At 41.5% G+C, this 27,037-nt stretch overlaps 1 protein-coding gene across 19 annotated transcripts in view; it reads right to left on the reverse strand.

Annotated features, from left to right (window-relative positions):
• Positions 1-9,333: 9,333 nt before the first annotated feature.
• The window catches only part of MARK3 (microtubule affinity regulating kinase 3), a 63,743-nt gene continuing 46,039 nt past the window's right edge, over positions 9,334-27,037 (reverse strand). For 2 of the 19 annotated variants that reach the window (XM_037395542.1, XM_037395541.1), the window contains 5 exons: positions 22,204-22,368; positions 21,230-21,487; positions 18,877-18,903; positions 14,068-14,112; positions 9,334-11,842 (listed from right to left, as the gene is read on the reverse strand). In XM_037395542.1, the coding sequence (XP_037251439.1) occupies positions 11,497-11,842; positions 14,068-14,112; positions 18,877-18,903; positions 21,230-21,487; positions 22,204-22,368 (841 nt within the window). In that variant the 3' untranslated portion in view covers positions 9,334-11,496. The remainder of the gene's footprint in view (positions 11,843-14,067; positions 14,113-18,876; positions 18,904-21,229; positions 21,488-22,203; positions 22,369-27,037) is intronic. The other 17 variants (XM_037395524.1, XM_037395526.1, XM_037395525.1 and 14 more) reach the window with 11 other exon arrangements.

The raw sequence follows: 27,037 nt of genomic DNA on the forward strand, positions 1-27,037 counted from the left end.
TTCAGCACTGCTTCAAACAGATACCAGCTCCTCACAGTGAGGATCCGAGAGGCTCTCTGGGTCCCCAGAGACATCACTGGCAGACCATCTCCCTGAGTTGACTCTGAATATTTATGACATCCAGAAAGGATAGCAGCATCTTGTACACAGACAAATAACAATGGAATTGATGCGTTGTGCCTCCTCCTAGTTCTTTGCTGAGCTGTATGACTATAATACAAGCTTGAAGGTCCTCCTGATAGTGTCCTTGGCTGCTGTGAACCCCTTCCCTTTGCCTTCCTCAGGAGGGAAAGTTTCAGCAAAGTTCACAAAACACTGAAAAATTATTGCTTTGCTGAGAAAAAAATTTGGGACTTTCTCAAACTACTCTGCTTACATCTACCAACAGAGAGCTTTTGTTGTCCTACACGTCAGCCTACCCACACTCATTGCGGCGGCCAGGAAGAGATCTAACTTGAGACTTGGGAAAGTCTGACTCCTACTCTTCCTGCCTTGTGACAGACACTTGCACAAGCTGCACCACTCCCCGTGTGCGAGGCCAGGACCTTCCCTTCCCTTCCTCTTTCGCACAGGGTCTAGGCTGGGACACAGGGAAGGTCCTTCTGAGGAGTGGCCAGAAGAGCCCCCAGCCAGGCAAAGGAGAAGTTGATCTAGCAGCTAGACAAGAAACCAGGGCTAGGAAGCATCCCAGACCCAACCCAGCCTGGATTCAGGCCAGAACAGAGAAATGAAAGCAGCCGAGATAGGAAGAGGCTTTTTGTTATGATTAGGCAGCAGCTTGTCCTTCACCCGCCGCCTTGCCTTTGTCCTGGGGCAGCATCTGCCCTGCCAGCCACAGCTACTGCGATGTAGGGTAAGACAGCAGCGGACCAGGGTGTTCTTTTGTGGAGAACCATTACTAGAGAAGGATGTGCCACTGGATGATCTTATTTCTTTGGGTACTCCCCCACACATCCCAGGCCGGACCCTTGCTGCGGGCAAGCAGCAGTGACCACTGGTGACCATGCACTGGTTGCACAGGGATTGCCCCAGTGGGGTGCAGCGGGGTGCAGCAGGGGGGGGGCCCTGTTGCAAGCACTAGACAGGGATGTGGAACAAGCAACTGTCCTAAAAACTGACCCAATCCTCCAGCACTGCCTGGTAGGAGGGTGTCGAGGGAAGGAACTGCTGCTAGAACATTTTAAAATCCATTGATCTATCATAACTACCTGAACACAGAATAGAGGCAGAGATCAGATCGCTCCAGCCTTTCCCTCTTCTGGACTCTGCTCCACTTCTGCTCGGCCTCCTGCTTTGGGAGATGGCCTAGTTAGGGAGCCCCGACACCCGCAAAAACAGATTTTAGTACCTTTTCCTGATTCTCAGCCCACTCCGGGATTTTCCACACGGCAGCTGGTGAGTGGGATTGCTGGCAGGCCTTTTTGTCTCCGATGGCATCAAGGCTGAGCAGGGCTGCGTTCTAGCTTCTACTGGGTTTAACACCTCATTTCCTTTGCTGTCTGCCCCAGAAAGGTGGGGAAAGGAGGCTACGTGCCCTTTAGGCTCAACAGCAAATTGTACAGCACCATGCAAGCACAGGCAGTTTGCCGTGCTACAAACCGAAGAACTGGTTTGGGAGCTCAGAGTTGTTGGTGACTGCGTTTTCTTTGTGCATATGCCGATTTCTAAATGGGCACAAGCTGCTCATCAGCACACCAGAGAGCTGGCGGAGGTCCTCTTAAGCTGCACAAAGTGGCTGCTCATGCCTCAGCCCTTTGCTCTTGCACCAGAAGCCAAGCTGGAGGGTGCTCTGCAGCCAGGGTGGGTGTCAGGTACCCCTTGGAAAAAAGGCTGAGGCCTGGGTCTCCTCTCATCTCGATACAAGCATGAATGTCAGGTACTCCAGCACAGGCAGTCACCACCAGGACTGGTGATGCCTCCTCTCTTGCACTGCACTTACACAACTGTAGAGCCTAGCTTTATAGCATAGGAGGTATCCAGAAAATCCTCTGGCACAGCAAGTTCAACATGGCCAATACTGCACAAGAGGTCCTTGCCAGCATGACCCACATGTTGGAGACGTCCCCAGTCAGTACACCTGTCTACATGGTGATTAAAGAAAAGGCAAGTTACAGCAATGAGCATTGGTGGTGCATGGCTCAGTTTGCTGTAATTTTCAGAGCTGTCTCCAGCACTAAAGTAATTTCATTTGAAAAGACTGACTGACACTATTGCTTCCAAGACATTGCTGTGGACATGGAGAAGTGGAAGCTCCAGGATTTGCCACCCTGGCAGGCTGCAGGGTGCTTAGGCTGGGTAGAGGCCATGGCTTCAGGTATCCCAGCCCCACCACTGGGGTTCAATAAACATTTGGATGTCATACCAAAAGTACACACGAATTTGAGCAGATGTTGGTAAAAAGGTTTGAGCTGTTGGAAAAGCGATACTGAACTCCTAACAGAGATGGCCCAGCACAGCTTCCCCCCTGCCCCTCCTTCCTTAGTCCTCTTCCCGTATTTGGTGGGAAGCCACTTTCGAACTGAATCAAGGTCTCCCACCTCTCAGGCCATGGGGCTTCTGCAGGTTAAAGCCGTGTAGAAGTGGATCTCTCCAGAGCTCTGGCTGGAGCAGGCCAGTGTAGCTTAGACTTGCTAAATAAAGGCAAGAAACTACCATTTTCTGTCTCCAGGCATATATAATCCTTGCTCTAATAAGCTGCGAAGGTTGAGCCCTGCTGGCAGGAGCAGAGTCCCAGCAGTGTCCCGCACAGCCCTTGAGAGTCAGTAGGGGGGAATCAGACCCCTTCAGAGGCCAGAATTGAGCCCACAAACTCTGCAGTACCCTGCCCACGAGGTTACTCTATCACCAGTGAATTGAGTAGCATAAACCCCCATTTTCTGCAACCAGCTGATCCTGCAGAAGAGGTGACTGCCACCATGGTCCATATCCCCAGCCAGGACACTTGCACTTGCCGTAAGTAAAGACAAAAGGGCCTGTTACAGCAGCGAGCAATTAGCATAACCACAAATTTCAATGCAATACCATGCTGATCCAGAGCTTTACCTCCCAGGATTTTGGTCTTCCATTTAGCAGCATGTCTATCTTTGGTTCAGTCCAAATTTAGGACGTGTTTCCATCGCCTGCCTTCCCTGAACTCAGCTGCTAAATCAATGTAACTCAGCTTTGCAGTGAGATGCTGAATGCTACTCCTTCCAAGACAGAAAACTGGGAAAAGGCATCATCCAAGTGACAAAACAAGGCAAGGATGAAACATTCTTTTTTCTCACATGTTGTTGTAGGACAGAAGGGGAGGGTAAGGTAGAGGTAACAGTAAGTTAATGAGAGATACTGGCTGCTGGTTAAACAAACAGCATGCCTCCCCATAAACCTTGGCTCTCATCCCTCTGCTTTACTTTTATCCTTGACAAATGCTTTTGTCACTGCCTTTACTTTTACTGCTTTGCAAAGGTGGTTCCACATTTCCCTGCTTCTTCAGCGAAATCAAACAGATGTGAAATAGTCAAGAAAGAAAAAAAATGTGTCTTACATCATGCAACACTCACCCTGGCAGACCCAGCTAATAATGTCAGGAACAGAAAGAAAATTGGAGAACTATCTTTGGTCTTTTAAATTACCCAAGCTATTAGGTGCACAAACTAGAGCCCAGCTCTCCTTTGTGCCTAGCAGAATTCACCCCTATTCCATCAGGATTCACCCCAAGTGTGGCTCTGACTTAAAAGTGACCTTTTAAGGACAGCTGCCTCTTGACGGGCAGATCTGGTCCCTGCTGTGAACTGTCATGGTTTTAGGCTGGTTTCCCAGAGAAACAAGCCTTATGTAGCCATGCACTGTGTGCGAGCGCCTGTGCTTGTGCACGCTCAATCTGTTCTCCCTGTAGCTGTCGAACCTGCAAACCAGCTTCCACGAGGGCTGGTGGGCAGATCAGAGAGAAACATCCCTGCAAGTGTCCCGCAGGCAGAGCTTGGAGGAGGAACGGCCCTTTCATACAGCCCCTGCGAGCTGCAGCTTCGCCCCTAGAGCTGTTTGCACCCACGAATACAGTGCAAGACAATATGGGAAACGGCACGCTGAGCCCCAGACGCAAATCCGTGTGAGCCAGGGGCCACCTGAGGTGGTGCTCACCGAGCTCCTCTTCTGCCACCAGCAAGCTCCCACCACCTATCCCTTTACACCTTGCAGTATTCCTTGTAATGCCTCTCCTAAGCAGAACCACAGCAACACAACTGGGACAAGCTTTTCCTCCCACTTATGGAGGCCTCCCAGTGAGAGCAGGCTGCTCCTTGAAAAGCCACAGCAACGGGACACTCCTGCCCCTGGTCATTCGCACATCCAGCCCACAGAGCAGTCTGGAAAGCACCTAGGAACTGAAGTCACCCAGAAGAGATGACTGTCCTTCCTCCTCATGCTGGAGACTGCTCTGAATTCAACCATTCGTTACAGCTTTGCACTTACTGGAGCTAAACTGCTCTCCAGGTCTGCAGAATCGCTTCAGCAACTGAACACTGGGGAGCTTTGCCATGCTCTGTACCACAGACCAGCGCTGAGACACTTCAGGGGCCCTGGAGCACTTGTACTCTTTCCCCAGCTGGAAGAGCACTTACAGACCCAACGGGCAGGGATTCGCAGAGCTCCAACACTGCAGGAGACCTCAAAAAGGGACCGTCCTTCGAATTGAGACTAGCTCAAAGAAATGTTCAGCCAGAAGGGTTCAGCCAAGGCTCATCTCTGGAGATAAGGAGAAAGCAACAAGATGCCAGGGACAAAGAGGTTCATGAAGGGGTCAGTTAGATAAAACTACTGAAATATATATATATATATATATGTATATGATCCAACAAATTTGCTCTGGTGGCTGCTCCCAGACTGGTAACGAGAAACAGAGCTTCCCAACAGCAAAATTCTGCTCTTGCTGCTACTACCTACCACACAGCCATGCACGAAGTGCTGACCCTGCACATGCTGCTCGGCACGACTCCACTGCAACCAGTGCTTTAGGGCATCGCCTTGGGAGGCACAGGAAAGGGCTCGGCAGTAGCCGATGGGTCTGGCACCGCAGGATGGAGGGGACAAGTCACAGGGCTCCATCACACACAGAACACAGAACACAGAGCAGCCCGAGACTGACCAAAACAAACAGCTTCTCCATTTCTACTCACCAAATCCAAACACCCCAGCAATAAACGTTAGTACCAGTCACTATTAATCCCCCAGTGACAACACTTTGGTTATAATAAAAGTGAAATCTGCACCAGAATATACCTTTTGTAAAAAAATAAAATACCCTGAGCAAGTAAGGATGTTTCACTTGCCTACTTGAAGCACAAGCAACAAGATTTGTTTGGAGATTCAAACAGACTGCAGGCACGGAAAATGCCAAGCATAAAGCTTTACAGTGTTGCTTAATACAGTGAAATATAAATGGCAAGTGACCCCAGATTATTTTAGAAAAGGCTGGCTGCAATTTACAGCCTTGATTAGACTGATTACTAAAGGATGAACAGCAAAATAGTTTCAGTAATCAAATTTCTGAACAGGAAAATGCAGATTCTTACTCTTTAAAAGGCTGGAAATGAATTTAAATATTCCGTATGACTTTTGCCCTTCGCAGCAGAAAAGCCTTCTGCCCAACACGGTAATTTTCTAGGAACAGAGATGGAACAAGGCTTGAAAAAGAAGTGGAAAAGGGTTTTGCAGCCCTACAGGTCTTCCATGGTGAAGCTAAGGGTTATTTAACTACACCTTATCCTCAAAAGCGATAAACCATAATGTAAAGTTAAATGTAGCATTAGGGTATTTTTCAACCCGAAAGACAGGCGACTTCCATCAATACCTTGTGGCGCATTTTTCCCCCTACTGCGTGTATAACAATAAGTCAAAGTTGTCTGAGCGGATGGTAGCACAGATAACCGATGTGAAATCACTGCTCTGCATAGAGCAAGCAATCCTCGGAGCTCTTTTCTAAAAATACTCCGGATGAACACCAACCAGAGCAGCGTTTCTGCATTTGGGAGACATCCTGTGGCCGCCGCTGACACTGCAAGGTCCCCCTGCAGCTCGCCCTCCCTTGCAGAAGCGGCCAGCCAGCCCACCCGCCCGGGCCATGCAAACACCTGCTCCCCAGTGTCCCCGGGCTCCAACCGGCAGGGTGTTTTTCCCATCTGTGTGGAAACACGTGTGAAAGCACTTCATTTCATGCCTCTTGGCTGGGTAAGCTGGGGGGTGGAAATAATTTTGTGCTTAGGAAGACTGTGTTGTTTGTAGTTGGCTAGAGCGCTCCCGCTGTGCTCGTCTCCGTAAGAGATGCCTCCAAGCAAACAGGACTTTACCTTGATAGGCAAATGATTGAACCAGTATTCTACTTCCCATTTTTGCACCCCCGTATGTTTTAACACAATTCTTTCCGTGGTATTTCATTATCTGATTTTATTCACCTAATACATTCAGTGTGCTCAGCAGCTACAAGGAAACATGGAACTGTATGAGTATTCTGGTTTTATGCCCTGCATTGCATAAGGCTAAGCCTGTAACATAAGGGTATTAATGGGATGAGAACAACATTTCTATGCCTTGAAATTCAATGCTGCGGTTCCCACAGCAACCCTAACCATGGCCACTCTGCATGAATTTTACATCAGAGGCTCGGAACACACAGCTCCCAATACTCAACACACAAGCGAAAACCAAGCAAAAGCACTTTTCCCGCCTGTGGCAGATACCTGCTAAGTCACAACACTACAAGGTGTTAATGGCACTTGTCGGTGAAGATGAACTCCCAGCAACTGGCGATTAACGCCCTGAACACGGCTCCCATGCAGATACTTACGGGATTCATAGTGCTGGTATTAAAGCAGCTTCTGTTTCCCGTTATTGCTGGACCAGGAGTCCGGTGTTTGTACCAAAGGTTCAAACATTCATAGAAGGCTAAAAAAGACCAGTTAAGGGTCTTTCAAATTCTTTCGCTTCACATACCGTACTGTCTCAACTTCAGAAGCATTGGGTGAAGAGACAAGTCCTCCATGGTTTTGCTCATTTTACCCTGCCCTGGTGCTTGGAGGCAGTGCCTGGTCGTACATTAAGAAGTGTCCAGCAGAAACGGGAACATGAAAACCATCGAGTTATCCAAGTTTAAAGGTTGGCTTTTTCCTGCTCTTGTCAGAAGAAGCACACACACGGAGAACAATTACTGTATCTGCCTTGTGTTTCTTGGGTTTCTCTAAGCATTCACTGTCACTGCAACCAGGCCACTGACAGGCCTCTGGTATGAACATATGTAAATTAAAAAAAAAATATAAATCTTACCAATTGCACTAGGTTGAGCTTTTATTCAGAGCTTATGCCCCTTCCTGCTGCGTAACAGTTGTGGTATTTTTTCTGAAGCGATGGAGTAATGGGCAGTGGTAAAATCCAGAAAACAATTCACTGCTACTAGAGGGAAAAATTCCAGTCAAGGGTGGAATTTTCACAACCACACTTCATCAATGTCAGATCAAGGGGTTAATCAGCAGCACCGGTGAGTTGTAATAATGTGAGCCTATCATTACATGAAAACTCCAGGGCTTTTCTATGAATACGTATAGAAATGAGATTGTATTGACAGTTGGAAATGGGGGAAATTTGCAAATCAATGTTTAAAATTACACATCAATTTACAGTGGGATCAGCTCTCCAAAACTGTATTTAGGCTGCAATGTGAATTAGAACACAAAAATTTTACATTAGTACGACTCCCTCAAACAGCAGAAATACCATCTACGACCATGATTCTCTAAATATTTAACTCTTAGGCTACCAAGAAAAGACACTGTCTTCGATAGCTGATCGCAGACTGCACAGCAAGAAATACCCAACCACCCCACCCTTGAAATACGAAGAATAGTCCAGCAGGACACCGCGTGAGGCACCCGAGCCCATCAGGAACCGAAACCAGCCCAGCCAAGAGGGTTTTAACTCGAAGTAGCCATGATTAGAGCTGCTGCTCCAGACCAGGGCTTAACAGAGAAAATGGTTCCCAGGGCTGGCTGCAGTCCTAATTAAACTGCAATCCACCACACGGTGTGTGACACAGCAGCTGTGGGAAAGGCTGATTAAAAGCCTCTACACATTATCCCAATAGGCCCATGGATGTCTGAGCTTTTAACCAAATTGGTGTCTATTTAAAATTCCAGATCTGCTTCAGTCTTTCCATATGACTAGAAGGACTCACTGAAGCTCTGACTTAATTTAACAAAGTGTTGGGTTTTTTTTAAATAATCTTGACAAAAAAATGCAGCAATTAAAAAAAACTGGGGTAGGGTATCCCACTATATTTGATCTTGAAATTTCACTGTAATACACGAGAAAAAGGTGAACCTTGCCCAAATCTGTACTAAAAACCTTTGAACCCAGAACTAGCTGTTCCACTGACCTACCTTTCTCCACTTCTTCTCAACATGGTCAAGGACCTTAGAACTTGTAAAGAGGTCAGATTGAAGTGTTTTAAGAAAGCCCAAATACAGGGAAGGCTTGCATGAGGAAAAAGTTTATCTGAATTTGTTTGTAGCTGCTTGGTATTATTTTTTTCTAATGCACCTATCTTTATAAACACTTTTGTTTAAAGCAGTCAACCCCCTGCAACCCCAACTCTTAAGATATTTTTCTCTGCCAGACCCTGCAACCAAAAGACATAGTCAGAGCTGGATGACGTGGGTTTTAGCGATGCAAATCTTTAGTCGCAAGCCCATTACAAACACCCCCGAACACACCATTGGGACCACACATTCCATGACGCCAGTCATGCCATTACATAAAATCACTTCTCAGTTGCTAGACGCACATCTCAAAATGCCTAGGCCTGCTGCTATCTCATCACCGTGCACTGACCTCTATTTGGTTTTAAGATTTGTCTCTTAAGGACAGAAAAGACAGCTGTAGTTCTGCAGAGTCATAGCAGCAGCAGTGCTGATAAACCTACACAGATTCCCAAGGAAGATGCGCAAGTAAAAGGCCTGTGTTCAGGAAGAAGTTCATCCCCGGTTTGGCGATCCGAAGAAAGCAGTCTTCCTTTCCAGACATCTTCTAGAGGCTTGAACAGTAAGTGTGGCAGTATGCTAAAGAAACACGGGTATATTCTTGCAACTTGGTAATTTTACAAGGCATTTGGGAAGTTAGCTGTTAAAAACCTGTTTCTGATTATAAGTAATTTTTTTTTAATGCCTCAAATACAGATTTACTCCTAAAGAACCTTTTGAGAACACTAAGAAAAATACTTAAGTACAATCTTTAAATATCCAAAGTATGATACTGGTGGACTTTTTAGAAACAATTACATACTTAACAGGTGAAGTAGGAAGAGAGTATTTCAGAAAACATTTAATATGAAACCTTTTGGAACTTCCATCGAATACAGATTTACATCATTTTATCAGAACACTTTTTCAGTTCAGACAACAAAGTGCACTGCTGGGTGAAAAAAATACATTTGGAGGAGTGCTTAAAACAAAGGAAGTGAAAGGATAGGTGACCATTCACCTGAGAAAGTACAATGACTGCCCTGAAATGTCTTATTGCTATTACAAAATGGAGTTTTCATGGAAAAAACCATACTGAGCAGCACAGGCATGGGCAGAGCACTGAAAGCCAAATGAACTCCGGTAGCACCTGGAGTTCTCAAGCCATGGTATGATACAGAATATACAGAGAATAAAATGCAAATTCAGGAACATCTACTACATTTAACAACTATGATTACCCTTTAAACTAGCATAATCAATACCAATGCTTAGGGGGGAAATGAGGGGAAGTCTGCTGCCTTCACAGACTACAGATCACAAGAACTAACTTGCAAAATGCTAAGGATTTTGCGTTTTCACCTCGGGTCAAATCTGAACTGTGTACTATGAATAACTATTAGCTCACTGCAAATTTAAAATGCAAATTTAGGCTCCAGTTTAAAGCACATGTTAAGTACATGCTTAAGTGCTTCACTGAAATATAACCATAAAACATCAATACAAAAAGTCAAGTAGATAATGCAGGATATTATCTACAGAAGTCCTCGATGAAATAAACAAGTATCACTAGGAAACAACGCATAAGAAATCTCTTTGTTCTAGTTTGCAAAATCAAATCTGGCTCACCACAGCGACTGTTAAAAAGTGGGGACCATCCCAGAGTAGCTTCGCGTCCTACAGAAAGCTAGCTGGCCATCAGAGAGTTCATCAAGGGAAGTTTTCCACACTGCATGTTAAAAGAGCGACAGTGGACTCCCTCTGCAGCAGAAGCTACAGACACGACTGGCACAAAGCCATAAAAAGCAATACAACCAGAGCCAAGTGGAAGCAGGCTGGAAGAGAGCTGCAAGGAAAAGTTTTAACCGCTACTGCCTATGGCTGTAGTTTAGCAAGTTGGATGTTAACGATAAAGGAGTTAAGTAGCCAATTTGATTCCCACTTTTGGGTTTAAATACTGTGTGCGCCCAGAACACAAAGGACAGTGCTGCCACACGTGCAGCAATACCTCAGACGGCACAGACTTGGACGTGGCGACTTGCCTCAAAATACGGTCATTATTTGAGAATCCTTTTGTGCTTTCTATCAGTCTGACCTCACCTAATGTGGAGAACTTGGTCTGAAAGAAAAAGTCACTAGTCAGCATTTAGCACATCCTGCTCATTCTGTAGAGGAACAGTGGAACAACAGAGAAGTGTTCTTAGCTGCAATCAATACTCATAAGCCAAAAGGACAAAGATACAATTTTAGTAGTTGAGCAGAAGCAGAAGAATGGAAGCGTTTACCCAAATTTTAATGCACAAATCAACTACACTTTTAAAATTTGATTCAGACTTAAATAATAAATAGCTGGGCAAAATATAATGCAAGACTTACTCAGTAAAAGTGAATTTTTAATAATCTCATGAGTTCTACTTAGAAAACAGGACTAATAATGTTCACAACCATAAATCCAAACCCTTCACACACTGGTGGTTTTTTTGTTGTTTTTTTTTTGCTTAACACAGCAGTGAACTGTAAACCTGCATTTACTGGTTATCGCTTCAGTTATTTTAAATATTAACTCAAGTGTTTCCTCCTTGGCCATTTCAATTTTTAGCACCAAAATTAGCCCAAAAAGAGGTACTGGTACAGCTTGATGTTGTAAATGGATTGTTTACATATAATACTTTATATATTATACACACATACTGTACATTCACACGTCCACACAAACAGGAGGCATATTTAAATGAATATATTCTGTGTTTCAATTTATGTCAAAGACTTAGGAGCAATGGAAATAAAGCAGAAGGGGTAATATTTTACATAGTAGGCAACTTTAATGCTGTAGTGCACTTATAAAAAAGTCCAACTCTCCCTCCCAGCTCAGCAGCTTTTTTTTTTTTTAATATCACTATTCAGAAGGATGCAGAAGTTATTGCCTAAATGTTATTCTATACATTTCCATCGGAATTCTCAAAAACACTTGAAATTGCTAACTAATTTACAACTTAACTATTTTTTCCTGTTACAGCTTTAACTCATTGGCAATTTTGGAAGCAATGTTTTTAAAAGCTATGGATGTTCCTGATATCCGCTTAAAGCGAACTCCATTCAGGGACAGTCTTGGCAGTTTACACACCTCCATCTCCCACTGTACAAGGTTTTCCGCATGCCCATCCCCATGGACACAGAAAAGCAAGAAACGCTCTCTTTGTTCATAGTCACAATTATTGGCATCCAAGACCTTTCGTATTTCCCTCATCATATCATTGGGATCCATGGAGCTGGTGGTTTTCATGCTCCAGGTAAAACGCAGTGACCGGGGCTTGGCTTCCTTGTTCTCATCCTTCTGATCCACAGCTACATTGCGGCTGAAAGACAGGAATTTATTAGTTAGCAGGGCCAGCTACCTTCTCCACGCTTCATGTTAGTAAAGCAAACTAAAACTCAATGCACACTACTAGTATTAGAGCAGCATCTAGAGGCTCCGGCTGCGAGCAATGCCCCACTTTCCTAGCTGCTGTACACACAAGGTAAAGCATTAGCTGCTGGGGCCGAAACAAAGGTATGGTACAACGCATGACACAACTGGAAGTCACTGGAGTCAGGAGCACAAGGGGAAGGACCTACGTGCATTACCTATGAATTGATTTTAAGGCAGGTTCTGCTCAAACCCCTATTCTTGGGCCACACGGACAGCTGAAACACCTGTTCTGTGCTAGAAGTTTCTGGAACATTCAAACAGTGGCGACTTGCACCAAAAGGGTGCTTAGCCCAGGTCATGGGAGTGCCAGGCCATGGGAGATGCCCGCTCAAGCCCGTGCAGAAAGATCCTAGGGGTTCCTCTGTGTTGCGACGGAGGGAAGACACAGTCACTCAATATGAGTGATCAGCAGACTTCCCTCTGTGGCAACACCTCTGCACCTCCTCCTGTGCAGCATGTTGCAGACCAAGCACTGGGAGGGCCCGCGGAGTTGCACAGTAGTTAGCTGCAAGCAGGAGGAAGGACAGCAGGACCAGGGGCCCATGCCAGGGGTCACCCACCTCCTGCCCCAAGGTCAGCAATACGCTGCCCAGTTCTGAGCTGGTTCAGTTTCACTCTGGCTTTTCTGAACTTGTACATGTTTGAGAGGATCACCACACCATAGGCTACTGGGGTTACCTTCAACAGGGAGGAAATACTTTATCTCTAAGTTGGTCAGTAACTTGTTTAATACCAACAACCACCAGAAGTAAAGTGATGAAATCTTGCTGCTACAAGCTATGCAGCTCAGTGCCTTTGAGGCTGCAATGTGGGAAGGAGAGTTTGAAGTCACTATCAGACACCTCCTCAACCTTGCTGGTAAAGACAGCGAATTAGAGGGTTACGATTACTGTCACATTTCTAAAAGATAAAGCAAAAAACATTGAGGCTGCATTTCCCAAGTCTGCAACTTTTTTTTTTTTTTTTTTACTAAAAAAAACCCCTCTTCCTTTGGTAATGACAGTTACACAGAAATGTTCCAGAAATTTCTAATTTGCAATGGCTCTTCTACTTCAGTTAAAATCAGTGGTCACGGAGCTGAAGAATAAGGAACTACATTTGGATCGCCAGAGAAAAAATGTGACAGATTTGCTCTATGAATATTGGCGTGCTGTCAGTCACCTCTTCAAATTCACTTGTCCTCAGAAAAGAGAATGTCATGCTTAAGCATTTTCGGAAAATGCTTAATCTAACTGACCCCAAACCACGCAGTTTAGGTCTCACATTGAGCTTCGAAGTTCATTTTACAATATTAAGTCAAGCTGCTCTTTACAACAGTTGGCAATGAATTTCTGGTTACACAATGCTTTTGTTCTACCACCATTAAGGAGGCAATTATGAAGAAAAATAAAAAGTGATAACAAGGTCAAAACTAAATATATTTCTCAAAGATAAACCTATTTCATAATTTTACGTTCTATTAGAAAGACTGCCAGTAACTGCAAGTCACAGGATTATGATGTCAAATTCAGCTATGTGATTTGCCAGATGTTATAAAATTCAGCAAGCGAATTAGAGTGCTTTGTTTTAACTTTAAGTTTTTATTTTAATAAGGCCGTAATGGGAGAACATCAGCTTTTATTCAATGCTCATTTTATTTTTGAAAGCTTTTTCTACTTGAAAACAGCTGCCAAAACCAGCACAATTTTGATAATTTCTACTAATTTTTTTGATATGCAGATTTTGGAAGAAGAGTATAACATGAAAAATACCGTTTAACTAGCTGTGATTTTGGAGATGAGAAGTATCTTACCACACTTCAATGGTTATTCCACATGTTTGCAGCCTCACTAGAGACCACTTACCTACACATCTACAAGACAACAGCAAATTTTAACAACTAAAATGCAAAAACCACACCACACAAGGGAAAAGGCAAGAGGAAAGATGAAAGTTTAGAACCAAGTCAGTCAGTGCTTTACTAGCCGTCTTGCAGACAGAAATGCTTCTTTGTTAATTTCAAAGCCTTACACAAAACAAAAGCTGCTGCCTGAAGCCACTATGCCACATAATCAAGGGGGGAAAGGTTCAAACTCACCTAAGGAACATTTTAAACAAAAATTTTACCCTCACCTTGAGCCCTCAAATCTCCCGTTCCTCTCATATTCAGTCGGGAGCCTCATTGAAAAGAATGCAGAAGCAAAAGGAAGTGGGAAAGAGAAGACAAATCTTACACTACAATATACAATATCTGAGTAGTTGCTAAAAGATACTGCAATCATACCACAGGTGTGTTAAAATACAAAGCGACAAAGATGTAAAGAACTTCATGGGTTAGACCAAACTCAGAATGTAACACATTGCCAAACCAAATGGAAGTCTAAACGCTACAGTTTTTAAGATGACCATAACTAACTCTTACAGGGTGTGTTTATATATATTAATACTGTAGAATTCAATGAACAAAGTTTAACTTCTAAAAGCAGAAAATGTGAAACAAAAGTTACAAAGCATATTGAAGTTATTGCATTATTTAGTAAGTACCTCCTAGAAGAGGAATAACTCCCAATTATTTTTAGGCTAATGATCTTTAGAAGTTTTATTTGGGAATACAATATACTTTTGAAAAAAATACTTAATTTACAGACAAGTCTGGTCACCCTGCATGCACATCAGATCTGAGGTATTAGGTGTTTAAACAATACCAAATACCTTAATGCAAAAAGAACAAGAAGCATATACATTTTAACAAAAGTTTAGAGGCAAATCCAGGATTCTTGAGCTGTGGTAACTCCATGCTGTTAATTCCCACACCGATGCATCTTCCGCATCCAAGAGTAAGCTTAAACTTTCTGTCTTCTTGCATCGCTTAAAGCCACATTGCTGATCACTACCATTTTTTAAAAGCCCAGTATCAAGCAGAATTAAGGGGAAAATAATCTTCCTCTACCTTCCCATTATTGCGGTACCATGGTTCAACATCTCAGTGTTAATTCTGCTCAGAGGGAAGCTGCCTTTGTAAGACTCTTACCAAGACTACTCTAAGCTAGTACACAGCTTAACTGAATAACGTGAATTATTAAAGCACTTTGATTGACAAGTGTCTAGGGACAGGAATGTAAGACAGCTTATTTTTTTGATGCACAGCAGTATTTACACGAGGGTGTGTGGAGCATTACCAGACTTAATTTCCTCCTTTCCTTCCTTTTGAGGGTCATGGTGAGGGACCAGGATTGCGAGATGACCCTGTGCAGTCCCTGCCACCAGGAAAGACACTGTGGCAGTGCTGTGAGGAACGTGGTGGCAGCACTTGCTGCATAGGCTATGGAGCCTGCTCCTTGTTCAAAATTCACACTGCTATTGCAATAGAATTCAGTTAAGAAAGTGGTAAGTCACACAACTATGAGCTGCTTGTCACAACAGCATCTAATCAGAACCCTCCCTCTGAGGAACTGCACAGCGCAGTACGACAGGGTCTCTGCTAGGAAATGTTCACCACTGACTAACGAACAGCTGTCACAAACAAAAAGGGTAAGGGAAGCAAGAAGAAAACAACTGACAAGTCCTCAACTAATTCACAGTGGGGTTTTAATGGTGGTTATATTCATGAGATCTTGTGCTACTTGCCTATGGAGGATACAGGAGAAGGTAGAAAAAGATTTTAAGGCCTGCATATACAATCCATGAACAACTCAGCAACTCTGTAGGACCAAGAAGGTGGGATGGGAAAACCATCACGTGTACCAGCTGAACAAATCCATGCCTTTCAGATGATCTGGGCAAGGCTTGTTTTACTGGGCAAAGCAAGCAACTAGTTCAAAGACACTGCTCAACCGAAAAATTGAGAGTACTTGAATTTTGAAGAGCCTACTGTGTTCCTACGAAGTGAAAGATGACAGCTTTGTTAAGAGCTGCAAGCATTTAGGGATTTCTGGGTTTTGTGTGGGTTTTTGTGTTGTTTTTTAAACTTGCCAAAGGTTGTAGAGAAACAGAAGCATAACCAGTTGCCCCAACAATTAAGCCATACTGTTGACTGGAATCTGTCCAGAAACGTCTGCGAGGAAAAATCCCTGATGATGTTCTTAGACCCTTTTTAGGTTGAAATTCAGCCAAACTGTTCAGTTTTTAAACCACTATACTCTCAATCTAAGAAAGGTCATTATTTACCAAATACCTGCCACTTTCAAATAATAAACACTCTTTCACAGAAGCCTCTCAGAATATCCTTACTTTTCCCATGTTTTTCCATGCATCAATGTTCCATTCATTTAGCACAAGAAACTGCATTTGGTGACGTGCATCTTCAAATATGAGCCATCATGCCAAGCTTTGGAGGGCTGTACCAGTCTCTCTAGATGCTCCTTTCTTCACAAAGGACATGGTTATGGTCCAGTTCCACAGCCCAGCACTGGTGCTTTGGGAACTGTTACTCACTGTACTGCCAGTATTGTTTTGGTAGCTCTGCAAGTCAGATGCAGCCCGAGGCTTCCTCACTGCTAATACAACCCTCACTTCTGCGGGAGCTGCAACTGGCTACTTTATGCTCTAGATGTTCTGCTTTTGCTTGTATGTTTACGTAAATTAATTTTATGAACCAAGATGCTCCTTGGTCTTGAGAATGGAACAAATATATAGGAAAGTTATGTTTTCACTTGTCATGCAATGCCTACACACTACCTCATTTATGGTTTGTGAAAGGCTTTCAAAAATAAGAATGTTTCCATACATCTGAGTCATGCAGTGTTTTCTGTTCTTTACATCTTTGTACACTCTGTGTTAAAAATCCAAGTAGATACAAAGAAAACTGTCTAAAAAAGATGTGGAAAAACAGCAAAAAGTGGAAGATGCTAAAATAAGATCAATTTATGGAAATGGAGTGAAGATGCTACAATAAAATTCAGATCACAGAAATTGATTTTTGCTGTCAGAAAAGAAGTTACACTTCCACGATATGCAGAATGGCAAGCACAGGGCATGGTGCAAGATATATATATATTTTATACCTCTGAGTACCAAGTACAGTATTAGAACTCAGTAGTTTAAAAAAAAAAAAGAGCGAAAGATTATCTACTTTTGTTCAGCTCCCTAGAATGATGCTGCAGTACTATATATATACACATGCTGTTGAGTTACAGTAGTTCTTTCAGTATCAGTGACAGTGAGCTTAGGTAAGATTCACAGCATATAACACAAGAAGAAACTGTCAAAACTCCCAACATTTTCAATTTCATTTTGTACCTACATGCAGATCAAGTATGGAGGGATACCACACACGCTTAAAACAGAATTTAAAAAGCACAGTCTAGTCCTGTGTAGGTGGTGTAAGCCTTAGCAAATCTCTTATTCAAAGACATATTCATGGAAGCTATAGCAGCTATTTCCACAAGAGTCTAAGATTCCTGGCCTCAAGTCAAAGGAAAATGTTGAAAAACATCAAAATATTAGCTTTAAGTCTCAAATTTGAACAATAACTTTCTAGCTTAATATTGTACTCATACTAGCATTTTCCATCTTTCTTCAGAGCAGCAGTGTAACAAACTTACATGCATCCAGTTGCGGAGATTGCACAGATCACAATCCCTTTTTTAAAAGCAACGTGACTACAGAGGCTCAAAAGCTCCCCCTCACAAAGCAGTACGTATCCACAGCTCACGATGCACGATAGGTTAAAACTATTGCTACTGCTCAGTTTCATCTGTATGCTGTGTTGGATGGTTTCTTTCCTTAAACTAACAGTTGGTGCATGTTCCTTTGCTCAAGTAAGCTTGTGACAATGCCAGCCAACCCAACCAACACCAGTTCTAAACAGTCATTTTTGGAAGAGCTCCGATTATTGTTGTTATTCTTCTTCTTGTGGTATGGAATTTACTTGTTTAGTTGGGTAGGGACATTTAGACTCAGACTGTACACAATAAACCCAAATTCAGTCAGCAATTTACATATCTTGGGTCTCCCTAATCTAAGTATTTCCTTGAAATGGTCTGACAAACTTCAAACCATAATCACATGCACAGACTTGCATTTTCAAAGTTAAAACAGACGTCTGTTTTTTGGTACTGTCTCCCTATTTTTGATCAGTAGTTGGAAAATGGAAGTACCATCCCCTTTAAGAAACTCCGAGATATGATACAAATAAATAGAGTATTACAAAGTTATACTGGAAAATCTACCTGCAGATCAAAATTGCATAACCAACTTTCATGAGTCATAGCGAATTAACGAGATATATAGCAAGCTGAATCATTCTCAAATTGTAAAACTAAATTCAATCTTTTGGGCGTGAAATGTGAATCAGACTTCTGAGCTTTTCCCTTTTGTTAACAAATTTGCATAGACGTTATACTTTTTGTTTATAACTGAAGTGCTCTATTTGCAGTTCACTTGTAATTCACTTCAGCAAAGGCATCCCATTTTAAAATACACAGCCACTACTGCACCTTCATTCAGTCTTTCATGCAAAACTCTTGAGATTCACAACTCTGTTCAGTTTGCTTTCCATTGTATCAACTGCAGAAAACACTTCAGACTGATTTTTACAAAATATCATAAAACAAAAAGATAGAGAATGTAAATTTAGCATCACTTACCTTTATTTGCTTGCAACCTTATGTTTTGTTTATACTTTCATCATTGTTATCAAACACCTCATTCTTCAAACATAAGCATGCTAAGTGTATTAGTACAGAGAACAGAATTACTTTGGCACTACCAACTCTATCAAAGAAAGAAGAATTCACAAGGCATGCTTAGCATCTTGTTATACAGGTGCCACAGATTCTTAAGTATCATCATGAGTTAATGGATTTATTCTATGCTTTCCTCTCAAGAGAGAAAGTATTTAGTCCTCAGCAGAAAGTTTAGTTTTCAGAAAACCAAGGCTAGAAAGCCAAATCTGTTGTTAATTGCAGGAGCCACTTTTTTTTAAATATAAATAAATCCTACCTTTTGATAAACCTGAATGACATGTTTCTAAAAGAAATTAAGCCAAAATAATAATTAACAAAAAGTTTTGTACAAAATAAATTGAAAAAGCCATTTAGAGCGAAACATGCAAAAAGATCTCATTTAAAATGCACAATGAAATTACACTACATACATTCTGAGATTAGGCAGATGATTTAGGGTCTAAAGAGTCAAACTCTTAGCATTGCTACTTCCAAACTTAATTTTTCTGGGAAACATGGCACCAATAGTTATTAGGAATTAAAATACGTACTGGTGTCGAAACACAAACTCACAATCTACAAGGTCACATAAAAATATGTTTGGATCTTCTTCATATATTCCAAAGAGAAAGCAAAAATCAGTAACTCTTCTATAATTAGATCTTGAGTATCTTCAGTTAGGTTTCTTCCTTCACAACATTAGGTCAGCCATGTTGTGCCAAAAACTGCCTTAAGTATTTAGTTAATTTAGTGCAGAAGCTGTTAACAATGGCCTACACCAGAACATAAGTAGTTCATAATCAAAAGGATTCTGATTCCCCACAGAGAATGCTAGAATAAATTAACAGGTTTTACGGGTTTTTTAAAAAAAATATTTAAAAAGAAACATAACCATGTCCTCTGATGGCACTATCCACCTCCTTACTAGTTTGTACAGCACCTAGCGTAACAGAGCCCCAACTGTAAGAAGTCCTCCAAGTGCAAACTTAACCATCTGTAACAGTGCTATTGTGTTACAACTGTATGTTATTTAATCAAGTCCAGATGGAATTTAAACTATTGTCAAAAGCAGTGCGGAAAAACTTCAAGAAAACCACATTGCACTGTGAAAGCTGAAACACTGAGGTAATGGTAGAAGTTTGAATGCAGCCTAAACAAGTGAGCGAAAAGCTTGCAAGTTCACAGTTTGAGCGTCCACATTTGGAACATCAGACAGAAAATTCAGTCAGGATATTACGAACAAAAGCACAGACAGAAAGATGTGCCAAAAGGATCTGTCTGATTAAGACTTCATTTGAGAAAAAGCAGATGACTTAATTCTTACAAATACCAAAATTATTCTTTTATCTGTCCCTATGTTTTAATTTCTTATCTGTTATAATTTCATATAGCACAGTATTCCCAAGGAAGCGTTAGCTAGAAGACAGCTGAGCAGGGTAAAACATTTACCAAAGGCTAGTCTTCGCGTTATTGCTTTTCACAGAAAAAAAATCTCACATTTTAAATAAATTCATTCCCTAAATTGAAATCAGCCAGTTGTGAAAAACTAGAGTTTGGTTTAGCATTATTTTATAGGAATGGAAGACTATGAAGAGGATGCTGAGAGGGAGGCATGTATAGTCACAGAACAGACAGGAAGGAAATGGCTTGGTGCTGATGTGACATAAAACTTAAAAGAAAAGCAAGCAGGCCAAGATTACAATAATGTATTTCAAAAAAGTTCACATGATGAGAAGGATACAAAAGCATGGAGATTACCTTAAGAAAAACAAAGCCTCACTTCTGCAAACACAAGCTGTGGATATCAGAGTGGTCTGAACTACACAGTATGTGAACTGACAAATTTTAAATGTAGAAGAAAAAGGTGGTTTTCAAGTTTAGGGTTTGTAGGAACTAATTTAAATCATACATGGATTTGAAACTAGAAGTCCAATTAGAATAAAAACTTAGTGCAGGAACACCTGCTTAAGCTAGGCTTTGGCTAGACCAACATACCTGCACACCGAAACCCGAATCTGCACATGAACTAAAGGTCAAAATAGGAGTCAGTTTCTCAAGGTTTGACCAGACTCCTGTCTAAACTGAAACCATACTCCTGCCACTATTTTAATTATGACCTATGCTAGCACTGCTGCCAAAAGAAGCTTTTGTCTCCTGCCTCTACTCTTTCACCTGCAGTATTTGTGTACTGCCATTGTCCACTGGCAGCCTAAGTTATCAGAAAACATAAGCTGAGCTTCTAATGAGCTTCTATGTCAAATATCAAGACTGGAATCCTAGTTTATGCTGTCTACTGATAGACTGTACAGTAAGGGTGAGCAGCTTTTGAACTGGAGTTGAAATGTTCAGCTCTGCAGCATTTGTATCTCAGACATGAGAATGAAGAGCACAAAGGAAACAGCACAAACTGTCTCGCTTTTTATCCCGTTTGATTCAACTGCTAAAAACAAATGGTTTCTGTAACCAAAAAGACCTACAAAAAAAAATTGTAAGCCAGTGCATTTTAAGCTGCAGAATTTGTTAAGCCATTAATCAGAGAATATGGATAAAACCACCTAAGCAATCAGCTACTAGGTATTTCCACCACCCGATGACAAGGAGATGTTGCATTACCATTTCAAGAGACTTACCTTCTTGTTAGTTTTGAAGTTAGTTTACTAAACAGGTTAGTGGAACCCCTGGTTCGAGTCTGTGAGAGCGGTGTTGCTTCATGGGACAGACTGGGGGAGGCTGGCGGTCCATTGTAGGTAGCAGTACGTCGCTCCCTGAGCTGGCCGTGGAAAGTGCTCCGACTAGCCGTTCCTCTGGGGAAACGAATACGATCAGGTGTGGTTGCACTGCTAATGCTGTGAGTTGAAGCAACAGGAGTTCTTTGATCGGGAATAGTGCTAGAGCAGAAAACAAAAAACAATGCTAGAACTTCTTTACAGAAGCACTACGGTTCCGCAGGAAACACAAAACACTACTACAGTAAAGCATAAACAGACACTTTTATATAGGCCAGGGTTGGAATATCAACGCTATTACAGCACTGTATGGAATCAAAACTTGTAAGAAGTTAGGATTAAAAGGCTGCCGAAACAGAAACCTACATAGGCAGAAAAATGGAACAGGAGTGTCCTGGAAAAGACCAGATAAACTAGGCATACAATGTTTCACTGAGAAGACTGATAAAAGAATAGACGAGTAAAGTTTCCTCCCAGGAAAGAGAAGCAATAGGTAACTTTAGTGTCTCTCCCTCCACATTCTATATATACATCTTTGAAAATCTTACTAATTTGAAATCCTACACAAAATTTTCTACAAGCAAACCACTCCGAGTAGCGAAGTCCTTCAGGATACACAGTTAAAGTCTCCAACAGACTATGACAATAGGGAATGTCCAATACTCCTAACACTAGGAAAAAATTAAGGTTCATTATTGCAGGATTATGTCACAGACAGCCTGACACACCACAAGACAAATGTAAACAAGACTGAAAAGATGAGGAAACACACATCTTGTGGGCAATGTATACTAGAACAATCTAGGACTAAAATTCCACAGCACAAAGTTAAGAAGCAGTGGGTATAAGTTAGTTTCACAACGATTTCAGATTCTTACATAGGCCTGAAGTTATCTGCGCCATTGTCTATTGGAGGCAACATCATCTTCGTGTGCACAGAGGCTGACATGGACATCGACTTCTGATGTCGCAGCCGAACACTGGAGAAGGATGTAGTACAAACTGAAGCAGGGCTAGCTGCGTAAGCGAACATTTCTGTCAGGCTGTGAGGGGGTTTGGGTTCAGGCAGAGGCAGAAAGAAGAGCATGATGGACCAACAACAAACTACTGCATAGAAAAAAAGCAAACTTTTCCTTCTATTAACTGATTTATCAAAGAACACGAACTCTAACAGCCCTCCTTGATGTAAAGAGCAGTAACTACCCTACGCTCCCCTTAAAAAGCATCCTTACTATAGCACTTGACATCTATGAAGTGATCATGCTCTTACCATTAGCATTAATTTGGTGTGATACCCTCCTTGATGTACAGAACCTGAATAACCCAGTATTCTGTCCCAAAGAGTAGTATAAAGCACTGATGTAACTCATACTGGTCTTAACATTAAAAAAATGCATTAAAAAACCCCACCAATTGCACTTTCCACAAGACTGATGATGGCTTCATTACTGCAGCGAAACACTTTGTTTTCAGAATGTGTCCATGTTAGAAGGAATTGCTGTAAGGTGGGCAAGCTGTCAAATTTCGATCTACATCTGATAACTGAGGGACTTCACAGGCACAATTGAAAACAACAATATCATGATCTTTAACAAGTCCAGAGAGGCCCAAACAAAAAGGCTACTATTAATCAACCTGTACATGTAGGAGGCAATGAATAACACTTGGTGATCTCTAGAGAAAGAGCTATGACTGCTGAAAAGCATTTCATATTGCTTGGCCATGGACCTTAAATTCTCTAAATTACCATTCAGGCTTTGAAGGAAGGTATACAGTGCTGTCTTAGCAGAGCGGCCAGTAAGCTGCCAGCTGTATAATATGTTAAAATAGAAGCATGAAATCTTTTTCTTTCTTTGGGACACAATAGTCTTTGCAGCCTTCACACTATCTGATAATGGTAAGTATGGAAGAAAACTGAGAGGCCACAAGATGTATTTGGCCTTTCAGCCTACACCACCATGTGTCATTCATCTTAAGTTCACTTTAAAAGTATGGCAATTCTAATTCAAAAATATTGTTTGAGGTTAAGAAATCAGTGATTGTCAGTGACAGTTTCATGACACTGCATGTTCACTTCCAAGCTACTTCATGGTTACACATACTGAAATTCGAGTCCTGTTATCTCATTTTGGTATGTCAGACTTTGGAGAGGAGAATGTCAGTCCAGCTACAAGTATCAGCTGACCCACTTCTCAGGCTTAGCTCTCACAAAGCACTAGCAGAAAAAACACCTTGCAGTTCAGACATCAGAACTGCTGGCTAAAACGGTTAGCAAAATCTACTTTCTGTTTTGAACTTCTCAGAATCTAGAGAACTTCATCTGAGTCATGCATGCATCTCCTTACAATGCTGAATCAAGCAGGCTGCCAACTACAAGCACTACTACAACAAATCCTGCAACACAGCCCAGCTTTCACATTGCACCCGGGTATTGAGAAATTGTAAGGAAATGAACACTCATCTAAAAAGCAATACCCCAAAATGAAGTAATCCCCAAATAATTGGTCACTAGCCTCTCAAGCACTTCTAGCTCCTCTCCTCTCAATTTGTTGTAAAAGATAAAGAATCTAGTTTCACAACACATTAGACCCACGTTCCATTTAGTCATTTGCCTCCAAAGATGTAATAACTAAAGGTTTCAATAAGGCAGGAGAGCACATATTAAAGCATTTATATATCTTACTCTAAAGCCTTGCTAGAAATCATCTTCCTTGGATTACTAGCCTGGGAACACAGAAACAGCGTGCTAACATTCACCAATTAGTGCCAAGGCTTATTAAAAATCTGAGGCTGTTGTAAATCATGTGTTACAAATGATTTCAAGCAATTGCCTATCATTATGAAGAGCGTTTCACGAGTCCCCAAGTGCGTTAATTAATGCTCAGACTTTGGAGGAAAGCCAACCGAGTCATCTCCTGCAGAATGCCTGTGTCAGCCACACAATATGCTGAAGTAGGGATGTGAGACTTAAAAACCCTTTGCTTCTACCAATCTGGCACGGGGTCTTCAAAACTACTTTCTCCAACATCAAGTCCACTACCTGGACTATTGATTCTTCAAAAGCTTCCTTAGTTTCAGAAATAGTGCCTTCTCAGAATTCAATGTGCAACATAGAAACTAACACTTTCTCTATGGAAAGTAGACTTCAAATGCACGCATCTTGCACGCATCGTCTCCCAAGTTTTCACTGGGTCACAGCTACAGGAAACCTAAAATCCAGTCTCTATAATTACTCCTGCCTTTAACACGTCACCAACAGACATTTCAAAAGCAGAAAAAGCATTTTTAACAAAACTCTGGATTTATACAAAGCCCAGGTTCTATTTCAGATCTTGTAACCTTGACAAGTTTCTGAAGTTACTTTCTGCCAAGTTGGGTGTATAATTAGGGATACTACAGAGACACCTGAAGGCAGGCAGAATTCATTCTGAAGAGCCAGTCCCATCAACAGCCATGTTGATTTAGCCTGCATTAAAGGTCCCTGCATTTCATGTGATCAGTTAAGCCTTTGTCCAGTTACAGCAACAAAATATATTCAGATGTAAATTCTGAATTCTGTGCCAAATCACAGTAATTCTGAAACTGTGCCAAAACAAATGTGCAGTTTAGTGTTGAAGCATTTCAGACAATGAGAAGTCTCCCAACTGTAAAACAATTAACAATGCATTCTTATTAACTTTTCTCATTTTAACCCTCTATAAAGACTAACAAAGTAGTAATCAAAAGTATGCAATAAAAAGCCATGAAGATTTTTTTTTCCCTGACAGTGAGAATACAAATGCTCAGACATTTCAAATGACCCAAACAGAGGGCGAGTCTGTAGGACAAGTAAATGAAGTTTAGATACCATATTGACAATAAAAGGTAAAATAACGATAAGCAATTATGGATATAAAATAGAATGAATATAGTTGCCAAGTAACACTCAATATTAACTTTGAGCTTCATGCCCATATGTGACAAAAAGCAGAAAGGCAATAGTTTGAGAAACTCAAAGCTGAGGGGAAAAAAATAACTTCAAAAGACATCTTCTTAGGAATATGAAGTTACTCCTAAATTAAGGGGACATCTGTATCTCAAGCATTCCTAGTAAGCAATATCTAACTTTAAAAAATGTAATAAAGAAATTGTAGACAAGATAGTGCTAAGATATTAGTTTAAAGATGAACAAATATGTTATTAAAACAAGAAATCAAGTGATCAAATCTGACCAAAACTATTTTGGACAGAAAGATTCATTTTCCAAAGAGAGCTTGGAAAGAAAAAAGCTATTAACATATCAAATCAAAGAAAGGATGATGAGCTTTAATCTAAACAAACTTGGTAACATTAACAAGGACTAACCAATGAAGGCTGAGACAGACACACTAAAAGACAGTACCAAATAGCCGTGCTGTACTTCACAAGACAGTTGACTGCAGGCCCAGGTGGCCAGCTAGACTTTTGGCACTCTTCAAACTTATACTTGACTTTTTCCTTAATCACTTTCAGTTTGCAGAAAGCTAGGAGGAAGAGACAGGGTCAAAGTCATGTTCTTTATCCCTAGGCTCCAGGAGTCAAACAAGGGACAAAACAGACTTTCCATTCAACATCACAACTTCATCACTCTTCCTTATAAACTGCTGAGAGGATGAGGAAAAATTCTGTGCAAAAATGGCAGATCTTTCACCAACTTCAATACGAGCTAGAAGAAAAGTATTTTCTTCCCACCCTTTACAGTATATCACAAAATTAGGAAGGGGTGGAGAAAATCAGGAAGAGTAGGAGGGAGGTACACATTCCTCCAAGCTTAAGCATTTTTATTAAGTACTAGCTATCTGGGTACTCTCCTGGCAATGGTCAGCTACTTAATCATTGCCAGCTTTCAAGACCAGTAAAACTCCGTGAACAACAGTTGGTTGGATCTTAAAACACCTCAGCCAGCCAGGAAATTCACTGGTATTCCTCACAATTGTTACTCTATACCTAATGTCTACATTCACAATTATATTTATTTTCTACAGCTCTCCTCGATCTTTGTTACACAGGGAGGAAGAATGGCACTAGATGTTGCTACGGTACTAACCCATGAATGGTTAACTCCAATTCCACTGCATGCTGCAGTCAGGCTCTCATTCAGCAAAGTAAGAAGAAACCTGTTATTCCTCTGACTGTTTTCACTCAGAATATGGAGATATTAGTGCTTCCCTTCTCAAGATGAGTTCTGTAAATACTGGGAAGCAGACTACAAGAATATCAGTAAGGAACGTTATTAGTCCAAGACAATGGCCTATCACAGTTTCACCTTTGCTCAGGAAAAAAAAAATAAAATAAAATCGACTTTCTCCCTGAGACTTAATCCCAAAGTATAGATTAGAGTGAAATGTAAAAAGAGAACGGCCCAAGAACGATGGACTTTGTAGTTTGACCTGAATAAGCCTCTTCTACAAGCGTATGTTGTTTGGCCACAGCAGTTAACAACTGATTTAAGATGAAGGCTGTACAAATATGACATGTACTTAATCAGAAATTAGGAACTTCCTTTTACATTCTAAGTATAAAGACTGTATGAATTAAGTATAGGAAAAAAAAAAATCCCAACATACTTACAAGTGCTCCATAACCAAACATCTGTACTCACCTTTCATTAAGAATTACACTAGAATATTACCGATTTTTAAATTAGACATTACAACTTTTTGGAAGTGTGAAGACGAGGGACAGACACCATAG

This window comes from Falco rusticolus, chromosome 7 (assembly GCF_015220075.1).
Source record: "Falco rusticolus isolate bFalRus1 chromosome 7, bFalRus1.pri, whole genome shotgun sequence".
Taxonomy (NCBI): Eukaryota; Metazoa; Chordata; class Aves; order Falconiformes; family Falconidae; genus Falco; species Falco rusticolus.